Raw genomic sequence first — 22,052 nt, forward strand, 5'->3', positions numbered from 1 at the left:
TTTTTTAAAGACATTCTCTTTCCCTGACATTTAATATGTCAGCCTCTCATTTGATGCCATTTTACACAGTTGTACCATCCATTCATTGAAGCTAATAACACTGACTGATATCCTGTTCTTAAAGTCACTCTGCACTATGTTACTGTGGCCAATAAGCCAAAGTCTCTGGTGTTTATCAGTGTCTTGGGCTCCAGTACTAAAGCAAGTATGCACAGGGCTGGGTTCTAACTTAATTAGTTGTACTTTTAAGATCTTACTTATAAAAATAACAAGCTCATAACTTACTTTTTGTCACTGTTATGCACTAAAGTACCTGTAGCTTCCCCACATGTCCACCAGGTGTCACTGTGGGCTCTATTTTATTCCACATGGGATATAAGTGCAGTACAGAACAACCAGAAATTGTCTAAGGAGGACATAAACTGTAAATTTATCTTAATTTTATTCCCAGTTATGCTTTTGTTTGAATTGTTTTTTTTAATCTATGATTTTATGGCCATTTATTTTCTATATTTTGATAATTAGCATGAGTTTGTTAGAATGGGAACACTGTAACTTCCATGTTTTATAGATTAATTGAACCTTGACCTAAACCTTGAACAAAATTCTTTCAAGTAAGTGAAATATCTAACTGTTTTTTTTTTTGTTTTGTTTTGTTTTGTTTTTTTAATTTTTGGATGAACAATGGGTACAGGCAAAGGTAAACATAACTGAACAGACAGACAACCTCAGACACACTGAACCTTATCTGTAAATGGGTCTGCCTGAGATCTTATGCATCTGTCAGTGATCGGCTGAAATCTGGGGTGGCCCATGTTACTTGACTGTCTGCTTCATTTGAATTAAGCTGTTCGGTTCATCTCAAACATTAAACATAAATATTAAAGGCAAAAACCCCAGTGTACACCAGTCTAAAAATATCTTTTCTGATTTATGGATGTTTAGAAAAGTACAGGAATATGAGAAATTACAAAAATGTTATAATGATTAAAAAAATAAAATAAAATAAAAACATTCAACAGATACTAAGACACGTTATCACTTAAATTCCAATATGCTGACAGAGAGTCATCAGTCATGACCCAGAAATGTGCTTAACATAACTTCATTTAATGAAAAGGCTGTGCTCTAAACACAAAAAGTTGCTAAACACTACCACAAAAGCGTCTCTTTGGCTCGTAATCATGGGACAACGTGCTCTGAAGCTACATAGCACCCATTTATTAAAGGTGCTATTCAGTGCCTTTGTCGAGAAGTGCTCTGTAGAACCATTAGAGGTGCCATATTGGGCCTTGAGGGCTGCCAGATAATACCATAGATAAGTTAATATGCTTCAGAATGACACTTTTATGATTGTTAACCATTTCTTACAAAGTGCTGGACAGGTTATCATGTCCTCTGTGGGGGGAACTGAAATATTTTGCATGCACATGAGGGCAAAAAGGTTGCAAGCCACTGTTTCAATGTGTTGTCCTCTGGAAATTAACTGTTTTTTAGGCCCATGGTCCCCAACTGGTCCAGCCACAGGGTCCAGATCTCTCCTTAGTCATTAGTTCAATGTCCACACAGTTTGAATATATTCAGCATCATACTTGCATTTGGCCATGTCGTTGAGCTAGTTTGCTGTCTCTGTCAAGTAGCTGTCTGTTAATTGTTCACTCTACAGCAAGACATAGCACTTCAAAATAAAAACTCTGTGCCAGAAATTCACTTAACTTCAAAGTGAAGTGTTATTTTATAAATTTGAAACGTTTGGGAGTCACTTGTGGTTCATTCAGAATGGGCCTGTGACCTACTTTTGAACCAGGACCCACCACTTCGGAACCATTGTTTTAGGCTATTTTAATGTAGTGTGTTTATTCCTTCCCCAGTAAACTAAGCTTAAGAATCATTAGGGAGCCCCTAAAGAACCATACAGAGGCTTTAAAGGTTCTCTACTGGTTCCTCAGCTTAGTTAAGTTTAATTTACCGAGGGAAGAACGAGCAGAGAACCTCTAAAGAACCATGCAGGGGCTTGAAGAGGTCTTTGTGTCACAGCAATTCTACATAGCACCTCATCCCACACCAAAAAAGAACGGCTCAGGAACCAACATTATTCTGCGTATGAGACCTTTTCATCTTCACCTCAGTGACCCTTAAGCTGTCATGATGTAACTTATCTATCAGTAATTTACTAAAGTTTATAAAATTCCACAACAAGGTCATAAAATGATTTATTCCAAATATTATTTATTGACAAAGGAGTATGTTGTCAGATGTGGTTATAATGGCAGAGACAATAAATTATCAAACTACAGCACACACAGTACAAAAGTTGTTTCATACAATACAATATAAAATACACATAAATATTAACTTAGTAAAAAAAAAAAAACAATATCTAAACACAAGTCACAGAACAAAGCGAGTTTGTTAAGGAGAAAAGCTTTGCAGTCAATAAGCAGTTTAAAGAAGAACAGGAAAGAAGTCATTTTCAATATAAAATCAATATTCAGACAATATACATGTTATATACATGCTGGGCTCAACCCAGGTGTCTGGTGTAGAAGTGCTCTGGGAATTGCATTTACACGAGGCACCTGTTTATTGTGTGTAGTGAATATCTCAGAGCTTCCACTTGTCCAAATCTAATCCCATCTATAAGGTAGCAGGGAGCTAGAGGAGTTCAAACTGCAAAAACAAGCAGAATCTGAACCGGCAGGTACGTCTTGTGTTTTGGTCTGGAACTGCCTAAAGCCTCGTAGTAAGCAGACACAGAGAACCTTGCATTAAGACTAATTTAGCCAACATAACCTCATATCTACATGACAAGTCTTTGACACGATCTTTGCCTACATTCCTGTGTGACTAACTGTACTGTGCAAAGTAAATGCTTGTGTTGAGTGGAGTGTTCAAATGGACTAAAAGTGCTACTGACCAAAAGTCTACCACTGTGACGTCTTTGTATAAACCAGCATAAAGCCAGCCAGCCAGAGCAGAGGAACACTGTTATTTCCTGTTTTTCCTGTTAGGTTCACTGCCTAACCTCCAGCTTGGTGGACGCAATATTCCAAAAACTTTGATTGCATGAAAAGATAAAAAATATTATTGTGATCAAGATGGCCCAGAGGGAGGAAAAACAGTTTGTCCTGTGTTTCTGTCCGTATATACTGTCACATTCAGCACAGTTACGAACAGAAAACTTGAGAGCACGGAGCCACATTGAGCATGAAAACTCAAAACGATGTCTGTTTTGTGCGCCTCTGTCGGAGTGGCGCTTCTGGTTTCAAACCTCCATCAGCTTGGATTTAGATCAACACATAAACAACAGAATCAGAGTCCTGTGGAACTCTCTGTCCATCTCCTAAATGATAAACAAATCTGCTGTTTCACCCACTGTGTATGGTCATACAACATCTTTGCCGTCTGTCTTTCTTTAGACCAGATTGGCCTTAATTTTGCCGCTGATCCAGTCGATGTAATGGGTGACACGGGTGTAGACCCCAGGCTTATCCTTCTGCCCGCACCCATCGCCCCAGCTGATCACACCCATCAGAGTCATCCTGTTATTGTTTCGACAGACGAGCGGGCCACCAGAGTCACCCTGTGGGTAAAGATCAAATAAATATTAGATCTAGTAAATGAGCACTGAATTAATGAAGAGCTTAAGTGTAAAAATTCTCACCTTGCAGGCATCGTCCAGGCCTCGGGTGTCACCTGCACACAGCATGTTGGAGGTAACTGTGCGTCCAGACAGCACATCTGGAACGCAGCGCTCTCTGGGCCACAGGCGGACGTAGCCTCTCTTAACACGCTCAGAGTACTCTGCAGAAACTGTGGAGAGAGTGTTTAAATTAGTACCTCAGAATCACCGATCCAAAAACAAATCAATTGAAGCAGAGAGTCCTGGTGTTTTTTCTGTCATTGAGTAAACTAACGACACCTGACTAAGACACATATTTTATGGATATTTCCTATTAGATTCAGTGCATAACAATAACAGTACAAAACAACTGGCAAACTGTACAATTAACACAAATATTGAGTAAAATAACTGCAGAAGGCTCTGTGAATATAGCTTGTGTTCAGGTCATCATTGGGCCCTTATCCTGTGAGATTTTTTTACCTTTATATCTTGATAATAATCTAAAATCAATCAATCAAAAAAAAGAGAGATTTTTATTAGTTAAAATCCCAGTGGGGCTCAGGACCCCCAGGTTGGCAACCAGTGAATTAAAGGTTTGTTGAAAAGCTCACACTGCCCTCTGCTGGTCATTTAGGATAGTGATGCATTCGGAACAACAGAAGCCAGTACAACATTAGAGAGTGCCAGGAATTAGGCTGGATGTTTGCTTACACTCTGAGTCTTTTCCATAGCCGGATATCTCACACTCGGTCCAGTCCGGCAGCTCCAGCCCACGTTCAGGCAGACACGCAGGACCAACCTCTGGAGAGTTTACAGCACACATGCCAATGTCCGTCTTTAGCTTCAAGAGAGCTGCAAGTGGAAAGTGACCAGAGGAAAAGTCAGGGTAATGTACTGGGAAAATGTGGGACAGAGACTGAGGGATGATTTAAAGGTTTAACAAGGCGTTGCTGCCCACTGTAAGGTTCCATATCCTCACTGCCAGGGGGAAACATGGTGAGTGACACATATGTGACACAGTTTGTGACACGTGTGACTTTAAGGCATGCCAAAACTCAGTTTCAAAATGCTGTTTGCCTCAGTTTATAAAAATCTGACATTTTGATGATAGGTTTTCAGTGAGAAATTAAATATTTTATACAAAAAATAAAAAACAATGATAAATTGTATGATTGGTGTCTCTTGAAATATTCCCTCACCGATGTCATTGTCAAAACTTTCGTTGTCAAATTTCTCGTGGATCCAGTACTTCTCAACCTTGAAAATCTGCTCACTGCTGGAATTCTGTTTTCGAAACGTTCTTCCCAAAACCACTTCCAATTTTTCTGCCTTAGCACTGAAAAAAAATGAAAGAGAATATGTTTGTTTGTTGCATGGCAAACATATTAAATTATGTATTTTGTCTGTGTGTGTGCATGTGTGTCATTCCTACTTGTCCTCGAAGCAGTGTGCAGCAGACAGGACCCAACAAGAGTCGATAAGGACTCCTCCACATCGGTGAAAATGTTTTCTGAGGCGGGCCTGGTAAACATTAATGGCCGCCTGCCATGGCTGCTCTGTGATGTCGCTCACTCTGCCCCCGAACATGCGGAACACTGGGTGATTCAGGGTGTTGTCTAACCGCTGGCCACATGTTGCTACAGAGAGAAAATGTTGCAGGACAATGGTTAAATTACTGTAAAATTACTACACACTAAAGACCACACAGGAAATGGACTCTAACTGACTTTTATTTGATGTGAAAATGCTTTACCTCCGTTGTTGTTGGTTGTGGGGGCACGAGGGCCAAGAGTGGTGATGATGGATGGACGTCTCACTAAAAAATACAAGTATGGGTGAGTAAGTGTGAAACCATTTTGCTGCACTGAAGGTTTTAGTTACTAAACTAAATGAACATCTAGCATCAGTCTCACTGCCATGTTTCATCGTTGCTGCAAAATGACACATCGGAAATACAGGAACTTACAGCATTTAGGTATGTCACACAGCTCCCAGGTCAGTTGCAAGTTCTTGTAGGTGTGACACCATGGACCTTCATCACCATCTGGATTCCTGTTATATAAAACAAAATAAAAAGCCTGAGTTATTCTGTTTATTCTGCACACACGAGGAACCTCTGACAATGAACAATGGTGCTGGCATGTCTACCTGCAGAAGCTGTGGCTGCCCAGCCCCTGTTCCAGTGCTTCAGATTTCCAAGCATTGTTGAGCTTGTGCTTGATGGCAGGAGAGTCCCATGGGAGGCAGCGAGAGCCGCTCTTGGTGACAGATGTTGTGCCTCTGTATGACTGACCGTCGCCTTGCACACATTCTTGGTACTTATCTGCTCCAAAACACACAGAGAAAACAAGTGTTAATCATGCAAATTCATGTGTAATTATTAGTAATTTAGCTTTTTATATTTTTGTTAAGCTGTACCTTCCGGACATTTGGGCATTGAGCAAAACTCCCAAACGATCTGAGTCCCTTTATAGATGTAACACCAAGGAGTGGTGTCACCGTCAGGGTTCCTGGGGGGGGGATAAAGCACGAGATGATGAATAACATGTTTATTGTCCACATAAATGATGAAAAAACATGTCCACAAAACAAACTGTTTTAAATTTTATCATCCCAGTAAGGTTTTGTAAAAGTAGACTGAACTTCGCATCATCCAATTCTTAATTTTTGCATCTTTTTCCTACCAAATCACTAATTCACTTGCAATTCCAGATCCTATAAACACGTTGTCTCCTGGTATATATACTGTATACAAGCCTATTTTCACCTTCTGCCATATTGTAACCACTCTTTTGACTTCCTGTTTGGGCTGTCTTACCCCTTTTGAGGGGAAGCAGGAAGTGGATCACTGACTTCCAGCTGTGCTGCTGCTCCTCAACCATAAGCTGGTCAGTTCAGTCAGTTTTTTCTTTCTGGAGGGTCCAAGGTGAACCATGGCCGCCCTGATACAATTTCTAGAGGCGTCACTGCTTCCTGAGCATACTGTTTGTTGTCTGGGTTATTTTGTTTGTTCATTACACTTGCCTGTAAATTTGTTTAACATGCAAAACACAGCTGTCTTTCTGATTTACATCCTTTATATTGCTATTGTTTTACACTGCTATCTTTAAGAATCATGTGTTATCCTCTCCTCCTTGTCCTTCCCTTGAGCTGCTATGACATCATTGTGTTTTAGCCTTTTTGTCTGCTTCCTGTCAGTGACTCTGGCCATTTACCTGCTTGTTTATACTCGACATGGTAACCTGTTTCAGTTTCCTACCTGTTGCTTTCCTCTGCCTGCCTTTTTTGACCCATCTTTGAGTCGTGTTTTTGGTAAACTGTGTCATTACAAAGTTGGTATATTAGTTTTTGCCTGTCAAAGTAACCTATAGAAGCACAATCAGAATTTAATCAAATGGAAACAGTGGCAAATGCATCATTCTTGCAGGGTAAATTAAACTGGACGCTTCTGTTGTGGATGATCAGACCCCCACCTTTATTTAATTGTATGGGCAGAATGAAAATCTGTAGTTTATTTCTCCAGATGCAGACTACACTGGTCACACACCTGCAGAAGTTGTGATTGCCCAGTCCAAGACTGGTGGCGTCCACTTTTCTCGCTGTGAACCTCCGTCCTCTCAGAGACGTAGAGTTCCAGTTGATGCACTCTGCTCCTGAATGGGTGATGCTCCACGTGCCGCGGTACCCTTCACCATGCCCCACAACACACCTCTCCTTGGTGTCTGTTGGATAAAGAGACAAAGTTAAACTGGATGTTGTGTCACTCATTTATATTTGAGACTGATATCACCCTCATAACTGACCTAACTTATTTCTTGTGACACAATAAAGAATGTTTATTGGTTTTGGAAAAACGTACGGTGCTTAAAATATTTGGACAAGTTATGAAACATTGTTATTTCTTATGTAAGACATTAAACTCACAAAGTGAGTCCTAATGGCATTTATATAGTATTTTTTCCAATTAGTGGTTTATAGTTTACAACAATGACCAAACATAAACTATGCAATCAGATTTATTGAGTCTGGCCATAGTAAGTCATTACTCTATGGCTGAAATCACTTGGCTGTGACCACTGGGGTTTGCATAATTATCCCACTAAGAGGGTGGGGTGTCCCTAAAGCCTCCAACATTCACCCGCAGAAACAAAAACATTCATATCCCAGAATGTCTTTCCATGGTTTATGATTCTTACTCCAAACCACAGGACCATGACACCTCCTGCATGAGTCACACGGTCAGACTGTGACCTTATCTACAGTCATTAACAAGTACGTAGAATGTTTTAATCAGTGTTGTGTCACCATTCATCCTGTTATGGATATGACTGGGTTTATCATTGCTTTGAAGTGAAAAAAAAAATGCAATTTAAATACTGGACATAGTGAAATAGCTGGGGTGTGCCTGTTGCAGCACAGAAGATTAAAGCTTTTTAAAAATTAAATGTCCCAAAGGAGCAGTTTGCTTTGCACAGTGTGTAGTCCAACACAAATACACAACACAGCTAAAGGTCCATATCTCCCTACACTCTCACCATCAACACTGGAAAAAGAAAAAAGAAGACGCAATGACATGACATTCAGGGTTATAGTTTGTTTAAAAATCCCACTAGCAGATGGAACAAAGGACAAACTGTATCATTTGTGCTACTTTTGGGGAGACTAAACCTCCACTCTGATGGATGCATCTGGAACTCAGCATGGAAAAGATTCTGAGGGACCAAAACAACAGTCTGTGCCTTTGAGATTGCTGTCACTTCATACAGGTGCTGAAGGTTATTAAAGCTGTAGTTGGTAACTGTTATTAAAAACAAGCATTTTCGTATTCCCTGAAACTGTCACTATGTTCACAAAGCATTAAATGAGACAGATAATCTATGAAAAAAAGAAACATACTCCTCTGCCTTCTATTGCCCTGTAGTGTCTCTGATAGCCTCACCACATGCGAACGAGAACAACCAATCAGAGCCACGAAGTCTCCATCTCAGCTGATATTCAGTCAATCGCCGCTCATGAACTGCGGTCAAACCATCAAACTAGGCATCGTTGATCAAATATGAATCAAAATTTTGTGACTGCATTGCCTATTTCTCACCTCAGATGTTTTCAGAAACAAATTTTAGTGTACTGTTTAGCTGTAAAATGAAAAAGTTGCTCCTGCCAATGGGCAGTGCTTGGTACTTTGGTTGCCACTTTCAGCAAATATGACACAAAGTCATTTTCATAAAAGTTACCAACTGTAGATTTAAGGGTAGCACAAGTAATCTTGCCGTACAGCTTGACAATTTTTTTCTATATAAAAGATGGATACATCATTTTCAAAATTATACATTAAAGTACTTTTCCATTGTGATGATATGCTGCCTTTCTCTGTTTTACATATTTGTGGTATTGGACTGGATGAAATAAGTTGGACACTGTGATATTTCACTATTTTCTAACAGAAAAAAAGGCTTCATCAAAAAAATAAAAATAAAAAAGCAGGTAAATGGATAATGAAAATAATTGTGCTTTAGACTGGCGCGTTTTTTGAGTACTTACTGATCTCGCACTGAGCCCCACTGAAGCCTGGGGGACACTGGCAAATGTAGTCTGAAGTGTACACAGCCTCCTTACAGGTTCCTCCGTTGTAGCACTGAGACACGTAGCAGTCTAGAAAGGACAGACAGAGAGCCGTTAAGTCACATATACGTCATCCAGTTCTTCAGAACCCGGACAATTTGAATAATCACAATCTGATTGATTGGCCATGACCACTTGTGTACAGAGAATTAAATTTGTGGGTTTGGCATTGTGTGTCACATCTGACGTAGAAGTATTGAGAAATCTGCAAAGGTCTGTGTGCATGGTTCATCCTGACTGTTAACCATCATCATAGCTTCACTTTTAAAATATCGTCTCATGCCAAGGGTTTCTTTCTGGAGCAGAACTGGTTGTATGCCTTCACCCATTTGGTTTTTCATTTATTATTACAACATTTCCTAAAGGCTGGCATTCAGAATAACAGCACCCCACTCGCTTCCCAGTGGTATGAGCTCACAGACGCTGCAGTTTGGCGGGCTGAAAATGTGGCTGCAATTTGTCTGAGGGAGGGGCAAGCATGCTTCACAGGGTTCGTCAATGGGGGTGAAAGTGCGCACGAGGGCTCGTCTGGCAAGGGTATTTCAAACAATCTCAGACTAAACTACACCCACTCAAAAACACAGAAACCCAATAGCTCTTCATCTGGATCCACTGAAATAACAGGGATTTGGAGACGAGAGCGAGGCAAACCAACAAAAAATAATCATCTGAGGTCGTAACAGCAAGTTAGAGGTAAAGTGAAGCTATAATGAAAGACAGAGGTCAGTAAGGGCAGGCAAGAACACTGACAGACAAATGCACAAACAGAAGATTATACTCTGTTCATTGCAAACAAAAAAAATCTGATTAGAAGGAGACAAGACAGTCAAGCCATCCACATGAGTTTGTGTGTGTTTGCTTCCATGTCACACTCACTGATGACGGGTACAATATGACAACGCTCTCGTCCTCTCAATGCACAACGGCAATACTCCACACGCTGTCCCCTCCATCGCAGCCAAGTGTCCCCATAACTACGCACTGCTGACGACTCACTATCCACACAATGTACTGAGAAAACACACACAAACACAAACAATAAGTATACAGCCAATCAACAGGAAGACACACAGGAAACTATAGTCACATGTAAAAGCAATTACAAACATAAAGGTATAAGAACAGAGAGGAACATGACTGACAACAGTGGATTAAAAGAATGAGATGATGGTGATGGTGGTGGAGATGGTGTTAATAGGAAAGAAGTGTGATGAGGCTCACAGGAGGTGTCAAAGGAAGGTGAAGACTTCTCGACATGAATAACCAAAAGCGTCCGTCTGGCTGGCTGCCTGTCAGGCTCACCTCTGTAAAAACGAGTTCCTCTCTTAGTGCGGAGCAGCCCCACCTGCAACAGGAAAAAAGGGACGACGTTAAACACAGGGTAGTAGTTCATGGGAACTGGATGCATTGCACTGGTTTCCAACCCAGGAAGCCAGTGTTTTCATATAATTTTTTCAGGGTATCTGTGAAAATGAACTTGCTTGACATATGGTACACTACATGATACTGCCAACAACAAGGTCTGTGGATTATCTTGAGTAATTCTTGAGTGATTTCTGGAAAGAGACATTGCTGTTGAGTTTTTTTTAATGATTATTTTGGTGCCATCTAGTTCCATCATACCGGAGGGAAGGCAGACCTCTCTACGGCCAATAAAGAGCACTACAGGTAAGAGGTAAAATATGTATTTTGGATTTTGGGGTGATCATCTGTCCCTTAAAATCTCAAAAGTTTGAGGGCACTAGCACTTGAGGACACCGCCAATAAGGCGTCTTGAAACCAAGCCATGCCACAAAAGCACAAATGCAAAAGTATTAAACAGACTAAACGTATGCTCAGATGGATTATAAACCACAAGAATTCAAATGAACCAAGATAATCCCTTGTTAAATACACAGGATTTGTAGTTAACGTTCTGAAACATGCAAACCACTTGTATTTTCCTCTAATGACAAGGGTGTAGTACTTACATTGTCCGCTAGGCAGCAGCAGAGAGCAGACAGGAGCATTAATAGTTCAGGTGTTCTGGTCATGGCTTTTCAAGTGGTCCTCAATTTGCTGGAAGTAAAATATAAATACATATTAGACACAGCTGACAGAAGGTTTTACAAGCTAATAAAGCTTAGATGGACACATGACACCTGGGGAAGCTGTGTGTGGATATAGTTGTTTATGTTCAACCATGTAAATCTTTTGTCATGAATCTGTCACTCATACTGAGCCAACAATTGGAGGAAAATGATCGACACTGGTCACCGTCTCCCGACTATACTGTTTCTCTGTCCAGCTTCCTTCCTCCGTCCCTACGCCTGCTACTGAGGGAGATCACTGGAGAGGAAAGGGTGGGACAGGTGCAGTGTCTGTGGGAAACTGGAGGTCAATCCTAGTTTATTGAAGATGTGTTGACTTGTTGACTCAGACAGGAAGTTCAAACAGCCTGTGCAGGACCGTCTGATAGGACAATGAACTCAACAATTCGTGCTGCATATGATTGTTGTCCTGCTTATATTAATTTCCCTTTTATCATAATTCATCTGTGACTTCCTTGCTGGGAGAAAAACAGGAAGCAGATTATCTTCGCTTTATGCTAAAGATGAGACGCTGACCATCACATCAAACAACACAGTGTGGACAACCCTGGAGCGATAAGAGGCAGCACGCAGAGCAGAGTTTCTGCACCATACTAACAGCATTCCTTGTCTAAAAGAGCAAAGCAGCAGCTGTGGGAGGATGAGATGACTCAGGACTTAAAAGAAAAAGGAGGAAACAGAAGGGAGAGCCCAGAGTGAGAAAAAGTAACTAAACTCGTATTTCCCTTTTATACTTCTACAATAAGATAACAGGCTTGTTCTCTGTTTTAAAGATATCATATTATGCAGGAAAGAGTAGGGAGAAGAGTGTCCATCGCTCCAAAGTCAAGTGTGAGTAAACATGAGTCACAAAAGAAGGAGGGGGTGAGTGGAAGGAGTAGAGAGGAAAGTTGGAAAAAGAAGAAGAAAAAGGTTGCACATAGTGAGGGCTAAAAAGTAGAGATGACCTCAATTCAAACTTCCAAGTTACTTTAAAAATAATTGTAAGAAACATCTTCTGCAGACATTGGCATGCAAAGTCCCAGACACACAGCCGTAACCATGTGCATACATGCCTGCTCGTTTTTATACTCTCCTCTTCATCGACTGGTTCTCCACTGACTCACTTTTTGAGGTTGACTTAACAGCACTGTGGCTGTGTTTTTATATATCATTGGGGTTAAACACCTACGCTGGCAACCACACACACATACATACTCTCTCACACATGCACAAAGTGCTCAGGAACGTGGAGCTAATCTAACAGCCCTACACACAAAGATTTATTGCTCATTGTTCACTGGAACAAAGACTCCCTCTCAGGATTTGACTTTTAAAACACAGACACAAGCATTCACACACTCACCATTAAGAGCACAGGTCCCTTGAAAGCTATCCTTGCCTCGAACAAAATAAAACCCCTGCTGTCCTACACTGTTACCCCCCCTAACTGAGCCTCACTGCCTGGGCAACAACAACACACTAGTTTCCTTTTTGTTTCCTTTGTGCAGCTGTTCAGCTCCGTTCAGTCGCCCCTCTCTCCAGCCCTGTCAGCTGTAAACATGTGTTTCCTGCTGTAATACTGCCAGTGAGGCCCCATGGATTTCGGAAACGTGCGTACATATCAACACATGCACGCTAGAAAAAGAGACACACGCCAGCATGCTCACATCAGATATGAACATATGTGTACTCCACCCTTTATTAAGTCTGTGGTGTCTGACATGCAGAGGCCCTGTTCAACACGGCTCCTTAACAATCCCACAATGCCACTGGCCTGTGTTTTAGCTGTTTTTGTGGTTTGTCTTACAACATTTAATGTATATGAAGAGTCACAAACACACAATAAACATGTATTGTTTCATTTACAGGATACAAAGTAAAACTGTAGCTGCTTTTTTACTGTAACTAACTTCCTAGAGGTGATTGACTCTTTGAATCTCTGTGTTTTTTGTGATAGTTGTTGACATATGACTCTCAAAATTTTTAGGATAACCAGAGCTATTCAAACATGAAGCAATATTTTATGTTAAGTTCTCCTGGAGAATTTCTGTTACAAAATTCTGCAGGTGTCAAATGTGAAGGCTCATTAGAGACCAGTAATCCAATTACTCAGTGGCATCTGTGAGTTTTTTTGGGTTCAACTGGAAGCAATTACGGGCTCTCAACAACCTCATCACCGGTAAATGAAACAGACACAAACTGTAAACAACAAACAAAAAATAGCTTTAATCACCTTGAGTCAAACTATGTCACAAAGCTCCCTGACTGCAAGTGGATCAAAAAACATTACAGTCTATTCTGCTTTTAAGGAGAATAGGACACAGCCAGACTTGAATGTGCATAGACGGGGTTACAACCAGTAAGTTGACTGGTAGCGATAGGCAGCAATCGCCTCATGAGAAAGCCTCTCTTAAAAAGTAACCGTAACCCACTGGCACTGACAGGGTTAAGGCATTTGTCTGTTACACCCAATCAGTTAATAGTTGAAACATGTACAACCAAGTATGCAGCCTGAGGAGAGTGTGGTTCCCCCTAGTAGGTCAAATATGAATGGAATAAATGAAAACATCTTTGGAGTAGCAGCAGCCAGACTGTGAGTCAGCAGCAGCCGTTAAAAGATGCACCACTTCAGTGGAGCAGATGCATGCAACAAGATGATAAGACAGACACACGCAGACTTTATGTCCAAAGCTGCAAGTAAACAGCCAGCGATATTCATTTCCTACTAGCATGCAGTTTTGGTATATCTAAAGCAACTGGTCTTGACCACAGCCTCTGACATGTAAGCGGTGAGTTCACCGGGCCATTAGCGAGGGAGTGTAATGATGATGGTGCGCTGAGGTGGTAAAGGTCAGAGGTGAGACATTCTTGTCTTCCAGTAACAAGGCCAAAAAAGTCCAAAATGGTGAGAAAGGTAAGACGGCATGCAGGAAATGTTCTCGCATCTGCCTGTCAAGTGTAAGTTATGGTTCACTGTGCACTTTAAGGCATCTCTGATTTTTTTTCCCTGTCTGTCTTCTATGCAAATGTCAGATTTGGCACTTAATAAATCAGTTAGAGTAGGTGGACTGCCCACACTGGCACCCGCAGGAGGAAGTGGCAGAGGAAACACCTGTTAGGTGAGCATTGTAGCATTTTTACAGTCTTATTTTCTTTGGCACTGAAGTTATTTTTTCAGAATATTTCTTAGAGAGCAACATTTGTGGGATTGGATTGTAAAAACTATCCCCATTCTCTTGTCACAGCAAGTTGGCAGCGGCAGCAAATCTGAACCTCACAATAGCTTTTTGAACTGGTTTGACCTGCTGGGATCCCCAAACCTGCATTTAACCTTTACAATAGCTTCAGTGTAGGCGTTGTTCCTTTGCATGTGTCAGTGTGCGTAGCATGATGATGTATTTTGGCATGCAGTGTCATGTCTTTAAGCTACTTAGGAGGAATTATACATTCTTTACTCAGGGGGTTTCAGTCAAGCTTCAATAAACAAGCTGTGATCCGTCTCTGAAACTTCCCAAGAACAGAGGGCTGTATTGTTGTCTCATAGCATCCCTCTGTGCTCAGTATGGAGCCTTGAGCCATATCAGAAAGAAAGTACAGACTCATAAAGCCAGAAGACTCAGGTAGAAAGAGCAGGTGTTGACATTAGAAATGAGTATAAACTGAGGATTGTGGAGCATGAGACAGCTACGTGGAAGGAGATGAAAGGATGAAGAGAGGGAAGAGAAAGGAGAGAAGGGGAAAAAGAGGGAGAAATTAAACCCCAGAGGTCAGCAGAAAGACAGTGAGTAGTCCTGAGTCATCCCAGCTCCCAGGACTGCACAGGGACACAGATGGAGGCAGTGATGTGATTTATAACCACCATCAAGGCCATTAGATAAAGATACAATTCAACAAAATTACTCAGATAGGAAGAGCAGACATGTGAAAGAGGGCTTTTGTCCAGAATCAAGTGAAACTCTAGTTGCAGCTTAGTGTCGGTTTCAGCATCATTCTCTGGACCACTGTAACCACAGTCTAATCCAGTCCCGATCCTATCTTCTGTCTGACCCACTCTTAACTTAGAGCTTTAAGAACCAACAGGCCGATCCTGTGAGTCACAAACATCAGCGTGAGGCACAAACACAGCTGACCACACTGCCGGGAATCCAGATAATGGATACAAACTCTGCATTCTCTCAACATGCAACAGTGATGGAGAGTATCAATGCTGACAGGTGGTGGGGGAGCAGAATTCCCAAAGCGCCAGCTCCAAATCTAACTCATTAGCCTGATAAGAGCCTGCAGTGATCTTGTGCAGGTTTTGACTGAGAGCGGTACACAGATACACACACACACTGAGATAAATCACAGTGTCATAGCAGGGATGTTCCTCAAACACACACTGAGTCCAGCTGCAGGGCACAAAATCATCACGTTCTTTTAACATTTAGTGTTGCAAAAAGTTTGTCAGTGACGTATGGTGATGATGAAGAGTCAGTCACAGTGTGACGCTGTGAGGTAATTCGTCAGTATTCTCACCAGATCAAACAGGTGGATGTGGATGGAGAAAGGTAAATAAAGAGCTGCTGAAGTCAGAGTGAGAAAGTGTTGGGATGCCAAATGAATGAGTGAGAACAAGCTAATGCAAAGTCATAGTTTCACTACCGCAAAAAGACTGGTATGGACCAAATTAATATCACCATCATGACAACAATCACTAAACTGTCTGTGTCATGTGTAATTATTAATTACACTGAGTTGTACTAATGTTTAAATAGATATATAATCCCTGATATATTTCGGATTTCATTTCATATGAAACTTTAAAAGGTTATTGCTTAAATAAGATAGAAACTGTGTGTCAACATAACTACATAATATTCTCTAATCATAAAAAATTCATCTAATATTTGAACATACATATTGTCATCAAATATCTTCATAACTTTTCATTGACTGCAGCATCTATTTCCTCTTGAAACATTAAAATAACCATGCAAAAGGTTTCAGACAGTATCATCTATAAGCCTATCCTATGAACTCCACAGCCTCAAATAATAATGAGGTTATAACGGCACGATAATGAAACACAGTCAGCAGCTCTGTATAGAGCATATGAGAAAAGCATATGAAAAACAGCCTCTTACCAAATTAAAAGTTTTCTGAATCGGTAGTTTCTCAGTGTCTCTGCAGCAGTGATGACAGTTTCCTCTGGATGTGTCGCTCGGACTGAGCTGGTTCCCTCTTTGTCCTCAGTTTTTATCGGAGCGCTCCGGTTCTGCCGGTGTGTGAGGTGGGAGGGCTCAGTGGGGAAGCGTTGCAGGCCGGCCGGATGATGATGCAGCCTGCTGGGCGGTGCCGGTGTTGACGGGACAGTCCCAAGTGCCCCAGGAGACTCTCAGGGGCAAATCACAGAGATAATCGGATCTGAGGAAAATTCTGAAAAAAAAAAATAAAATCCCACGATAGATAAAACCTTCGGAAAAAAGAACTGGAGATCGTAATTTTGTATGTTTTCTTTGTATAATTTTGACCTTTTCCGAGATATGTTGACACACAAAAGGACAAACAGCCCACCGATCAACACTTGTAAAAAAAAAAAAAAAAAAAAAAAGATATATTATTATATTTAAATGTATTTATTTACTCATTTAAATCACAATAAGCTACTGTTACAAAGATAATGTTTTTTCTTAGTGTTTATTCTCTGGGACAACAAACATTTATGAGACATAATGTTAGTACAGTGTTATGACAAAATGTATTTATCCCACAATGGTTAAAAAATTAAGTGCCAAGCAACAAATGGAAGTAAAAAAAAAAAAAACAGGTGTATATTATGAATAAACAGGGCTGGCCCTAGACTTTTGGGGGCCCTAAGCAAGATTTGGTCCCCCCCATTGTAACATTTTTCAATAGGGGGGGTGGGGGGCTGGAGCCTATCCCAGCTGACATTGGGTGAGAGGAAGGGTACACCCTGGACAGGTCGCCAGACTATCACAGGGCTGACACATAGAGACAGACAACCATTCACACTCACATTCACACCTACGGACAATTTAGAATCACCAATCAACCTGCATGTCTTTGGAGGAAGCTGGAGTACTACCCACAGAAAACCCACTCTGACACTGGTAAAACATGCAAACTCTGCATAGAAAGGCTCCCCCACCCTGACGTTTGAACCAGAAACCCTCGACAATGCTAACCACTGCACCACCGTGCCACAAATGAGCATATAAAGACAAAAATGAGACCTATTAGAAGCAACAATATCTGTAAATAGACTACAGTAAATATAGCATATTAACCCCAAACCCACTTAATGATTTTACCACTAAATTCTGGGACTGCTTGCGTCGTAAGGAGACAGTAAATTACTACAGTAATACAGTTTTTGTTTAGGATGTTCAGTATTTATTTCATTATTGTATCTCTAGTTCTTGTGCCCCTAAGTAAGTGCTTATATCCCTTAGATACTTGTGAAAAAGCACTACATACAGTATAATGAGATTCATGTAGCCTGCACAGCAGTAAACTGTATAGGCATGTTGTATGTTATCATGAAATATGTTGTCATATTTTCAAAACCACTCTAAAGCTACCAAAGCATTCAAACTTACTCTGATAGCAGTGGCATAAAAACTGTCACACTATTGATTTTTGTCACTGTCAATGACCTCTGGCTGTCTGCGATGGGCTGTGGGTGACACTGTATCTGTGTGGTTTACCAGATGGCACCAGGAGTCATTTGTTACCGCCACAATCCTCTTTATTCAACCCATCCCTTCCTCAGGAAATAAGTCACTTAGCTTCAAGAATAGCTCCATCTTTTCTTAGCACTGGCAGTGATTTTATTTGCATTGGATAATTCATGTTCATTGTTTTTACTGTGTTTTAACTCCACATTAAATAGCTGAGAACATGGTATGGTGGGCAGCAGTGGTTAGTTTGGTGTCTGTCCTCTTTGTTTCCATCTGTGTTAGATTAGAGCGCACTCCCACTTCTTGATGAGGAGAATCACACATAAAAACACGCACACACACACACACACACACACACACACACACACATACACACACAAATGTATTAAAAATGTAATCTTTTACAGATGGCTCAACTTAAATGTATTACTCTTCAAGACAGCCAGGAGTCTTATCTCTTTGAGTTATTCTCTATTCTTTCACAACAGAATATCACATTCATTAAACACATGGAGCATTTACTGCACAACTCCTCCCTTGTGTTTAATGATTTAAGAAGTATTTTAGTTATCCTTGATTTGACCACCTATTATTCACATTATGCAATGATTGGCAATGAATCACATTTTAGAAACTAGACAAACCACTGTCTTAAACATTTTGTTTACTGTCTTAATGTATGGGTGAATGTTTTCACAATTCCTTAGACTCAGACTCTCCAAATCCCTAGACAAAGTGTCACTTATAATCATGGAAAGATTACTGAGCAAGCCCTCACCCGTAAAATGATACTCAAATAAACATGTGCTTACCAAGAGGAGATTAAAAATGTCCAATGACCAGATTGACACAAAATAACTACAACAAGGGTGCAAAACAACTACAAGGACAATCTGTAGTTTGAGCAGAGACACAACTCAGAGTCTTCTATTTGACAGGACAGTAGAAGGACATATATACAGTATATTGCATACTGTGTACTAGTATCGCTATTCGTATTTTTTATCCATCCATTTCATTCACTTATCTGGAGCCAAGCAAAGCACCCCAAACATCCTTCTCCCCAGCAACACTTTCCAGCCCGTCCTGGGGGACCCCAAACTGTTTCCAGGCCAGATGAGATATGTTATCCCTCCAGCGTGTTCTGGGTCTGCCCCGGGGCCTCCTACCAGTGGGACCCTTTATGATGTGAAGGAGTAGCGGCTCTACTCTGAGCTCCCTCCGGATGTCCGAGCTCCTTACCCTATCTCTAACGCTGAGCCCAGCCACCCCACAGAGGAAACTCATTACGGCTGCTTGTATCCGCAATCTCATTCTTTTGGTCACTACCCAGAACTCATGACCATAGGTGGAAATCAAAGCAGGACAAGATAACTCTACATTAGTATAATTGCCCTGTTAAGGAGTATGTAAATCAATATCTGGTCACAGATCAGATGAAATGATTACTGTAACAATGTCAGCTAAACTGCTGTGACACTGTACTAGTGACAGATGCTGGTAGCAACAGGATGTTCAACTAAAACTACTGTTGGCAGAATAAAAAGGTTACATTCAATCACACGAATGTTGTGGAAAATAAACACTTGTGCACTACGTAATTGAGGACAACATTTGAGCCATGTCCACAGGCTAGGTTTTCATGACTAAACAAAGCTAAATAAGACAACAAAGGTCTTTCATTATGATTTCCATCAGACAGCCCTCTTGGTTGTGTACTATGTTCACTGGAAAACACAGGAAGCAACTCCATATTTTGCTCGTATAAACAGGAAAAACCTTTTTGCTTCTTTTACAAACATTTACATGCTGATAAACAGGGGTTTTACACTCCCACAGATCACGTAAGAGGAACGTCAGATATGTGTTAGGAAATAGATAGAGCTGAAGTTTGTTGGTTGTACCAGGGTGAGCTTTGTTTTTATCTCAAGTATGCAATCCAAGAATAACTGGTGATGAAACAAAAAGCATCACTGCAATACCTTGGAAATTTTGAAGTGCATCTTCTCCAAATACAACATCCGGTGGATCGATAATGACATTGCAAAGATCAAGAATGTTAATGAATATTTGATTTAAGTAAAGACAGTTCAAATAAAAAATGTCTTTTGAGTGTTCGAAGACTACAAAACAATGTGCTGTTTAAGCTTTAAGGGGTATTTTAACCTAAATGAAAATGAGACGCTGAATGATCTAAAGATCTCAATCTTCCTGGAAATGTAGACCGGGTACGTCTGACTAAGAAAATGATAACAGCTGCATTACAAAATAGTTTTAGCAAACCATTAAGGTCACAGTGTCTGGACCTTGTGTGTAATATTTTTAGATATGGCAATGATTAAGTAGATCCACCTAGAAAAGATATTAAAAAGAAACATAGAAGAAAGCTTTCACAACTAAAGAGGAGAGGTGTAATTCAAGAGGGAGACATGAAGTAATAAGCTGTCAGGTCATGAAAGCAGATACGGCGGTGACTCTGCTGTCCAGAATGGTTTGGGAATTTGATCCAACCATTAGCGAGAAGTGCTATAAGTGTATTATGTGCATTCCCAAAGTTGTGTCAGCCAAAGTCTCCATAACAACACTAGTAAACACATTATTTGTTCTTTTGTAAACTTTAACACTAACATATGGACTAATAGAGTATTACAAGTATGATACTTTAAATGTCAGACTTGAATTGCCTCTGTGACCTCATGTGTTTCTTTTCTTTGGGTAGGAAAATGACAAAAAAATAAAACTTTTCAGAATAACATTAGCTAATTTTCCATTTTATAGACAAAAAGATTTGAGGTAGTCCTTATCTATGTGACACACCGCCCCCAGCAGGAAATGTTAGCATTATACATTTAAGCAAACCATGGATACGTTACATTTGCACGTTTCACACGTATCATATCAATGTTTTTAAAGTGACATATGAGCTGACTTTGTCATCAGGTGGAAGAGAAGGTAATGGATTGCTTGACAACTGGGTGTGACGCTTACCAAGCTGCAGACCACTGTTTGACACCAACAAACAACAAAACTGGTTGTTGTTTTTTTCCAAGTCATCGCTGCATTCCCAGCGGGGACTGAAGATAGTGCCACAAAAAGTACCCCTTTTTTACCAAGACATTGTTGTGTTTTCAGCTGGAATTGTATCACTAAAAGCAGGTATTGTAAGCCTAAACATGACCACACATGAACCACAGTGTCGTCCACCAATCACAAGATGGGCGGCTCAATCCCTGGCTCCTCCTGTCTGCATGTCAAAGTATCCTTGGGTAAGATACTGTACCCCAAATTGCTCCCGATGGCTGCTCCATCGTGAGAGTGTGTGAATGGTTACTAAATAGCAGGTGGCACCTTGTATGGTAGCCTCAGCCACCAGTGTGTGAATGTGTGTGTAAATGGGTGAATGTGACTCAGTAGTGTAAAAGCTGGAGTTGGAAAAATTGGAAGACTAAAGAGGCGCTATACAAGTGCAATCCATTTACCATTTGCAATGCAAACACTTCTTGTAGTAGGTTAGACCCAAAGCATTGTGAAGGAGCCTTGGGGAGCCCCGAACCACAGTTTGGACACCACTGGGCTATAACACACAAATATAGCAACACAGGGATACAACCTAAAGATAATCCTGCCACATTCTTACTATGAGCAATGAATGTATTTTATAATCAGTGATGCATTCTACACTTTTATAGCACAAATATTTAAAATTCCTCTTTTGTCATGTAGGCAATAAACATATGTGTAAGCATACCTGACAAGTCACAACCTATGTTTATTGGCTGCAGTAACTGAGGCAGTTGTTCCTTTCCTGAGATTTATTATCAGCACATTGATTTAGAGCTGCAAACAAAAACCTGCACAAGAGGTGCTCATTATATTGTGCAGCAGTTATTGTTAATTAATGGAAACCTCCCAGCCAATCAGAGCTGAGAATTTTAAGTGGCCATGATATTCTTATATTTTGTAAATCATTTTTTAAAATAACTCTTGAGTTGTATTTCTTAAACTTTAAAGTTGTATATTTCATGTGGGACAATTTAAGTTGAGTTTTGT

General features: G+C 40.5%; 1 protein-coding gene across 3 annotated transcripts; it reads right to left on the reverse strand.

Annotated features, from left to right (window-relative positions):
* Nucleotides 1-2,209: 2,209 nt before the first annotated feature.
* plat (plasminogen activator, tissue) lies at nt 2,210-16,602 on the reverse strand. 3 transcript variants are annotated; one of them, XM_033619626.2, is made up of 15 exons: nt 16,446-16,602; nt 11,218-11,305; nt 10,550-10,592; nt 10,124-10,258; nt 9,167-9,277; nt 7,173-7,347; nt 6,044-6,135; nt 5,774-5,948; nt 5,592-5,677; nt 5,379-5,441; nt 5,058-5,262; nt 4,825-4,961; nt 4,337-4,477; nt 3,665-3,813; nt 2,210-3,583 (listed from the first exon to the last, which is right to left on the reverse strand). In XM_033619626.2, exons 2-15 carry the CDS (start codon nt 11,278-11,280, stop codon nt 3,416-3,418), a joined length of 1,743 nt encoding a protein of 580 aa, XP_033475517.1. In that variant the 5' UTR covers nt 11,281-11,305; nt 16,446-16,602; the 3' UTR covers nt 2,210-3,415. The 3 variants fall into 3 exon arrangements, with proteins under 3 accessions (XP_033475517.1, XP_033475515.1, XP_033475516.1); XM_033619624.2 differs by having other exon boundaries at nt 10,469-10,592; XM_033619625.2 differs by lacking the exon at nt 16,446-16,602 and adding an exon at nt 12,683-12,937 and having other exon boundaries at nt 10,469-10,592.
* Between the last annotated feature and the right edge of the window lie 5,450 nt (nt 16,603-22,052).

The sequence above is a fragment of the Epinephelus lanceolatus genome, chromosome 9 (assembly GCF_041903045.1).
Source record: "Epinephelus lanceolatus isolate andai-2023 chromosome 9, ASM4190304v1, whole genome shotgun sequence".
Lineage (NCBI taxonomy): Eukaryota > Metazoa > Chordata > Actinopteri > Perciformes > Serranidae > Epinephelus > Epinephelus lanceolatus.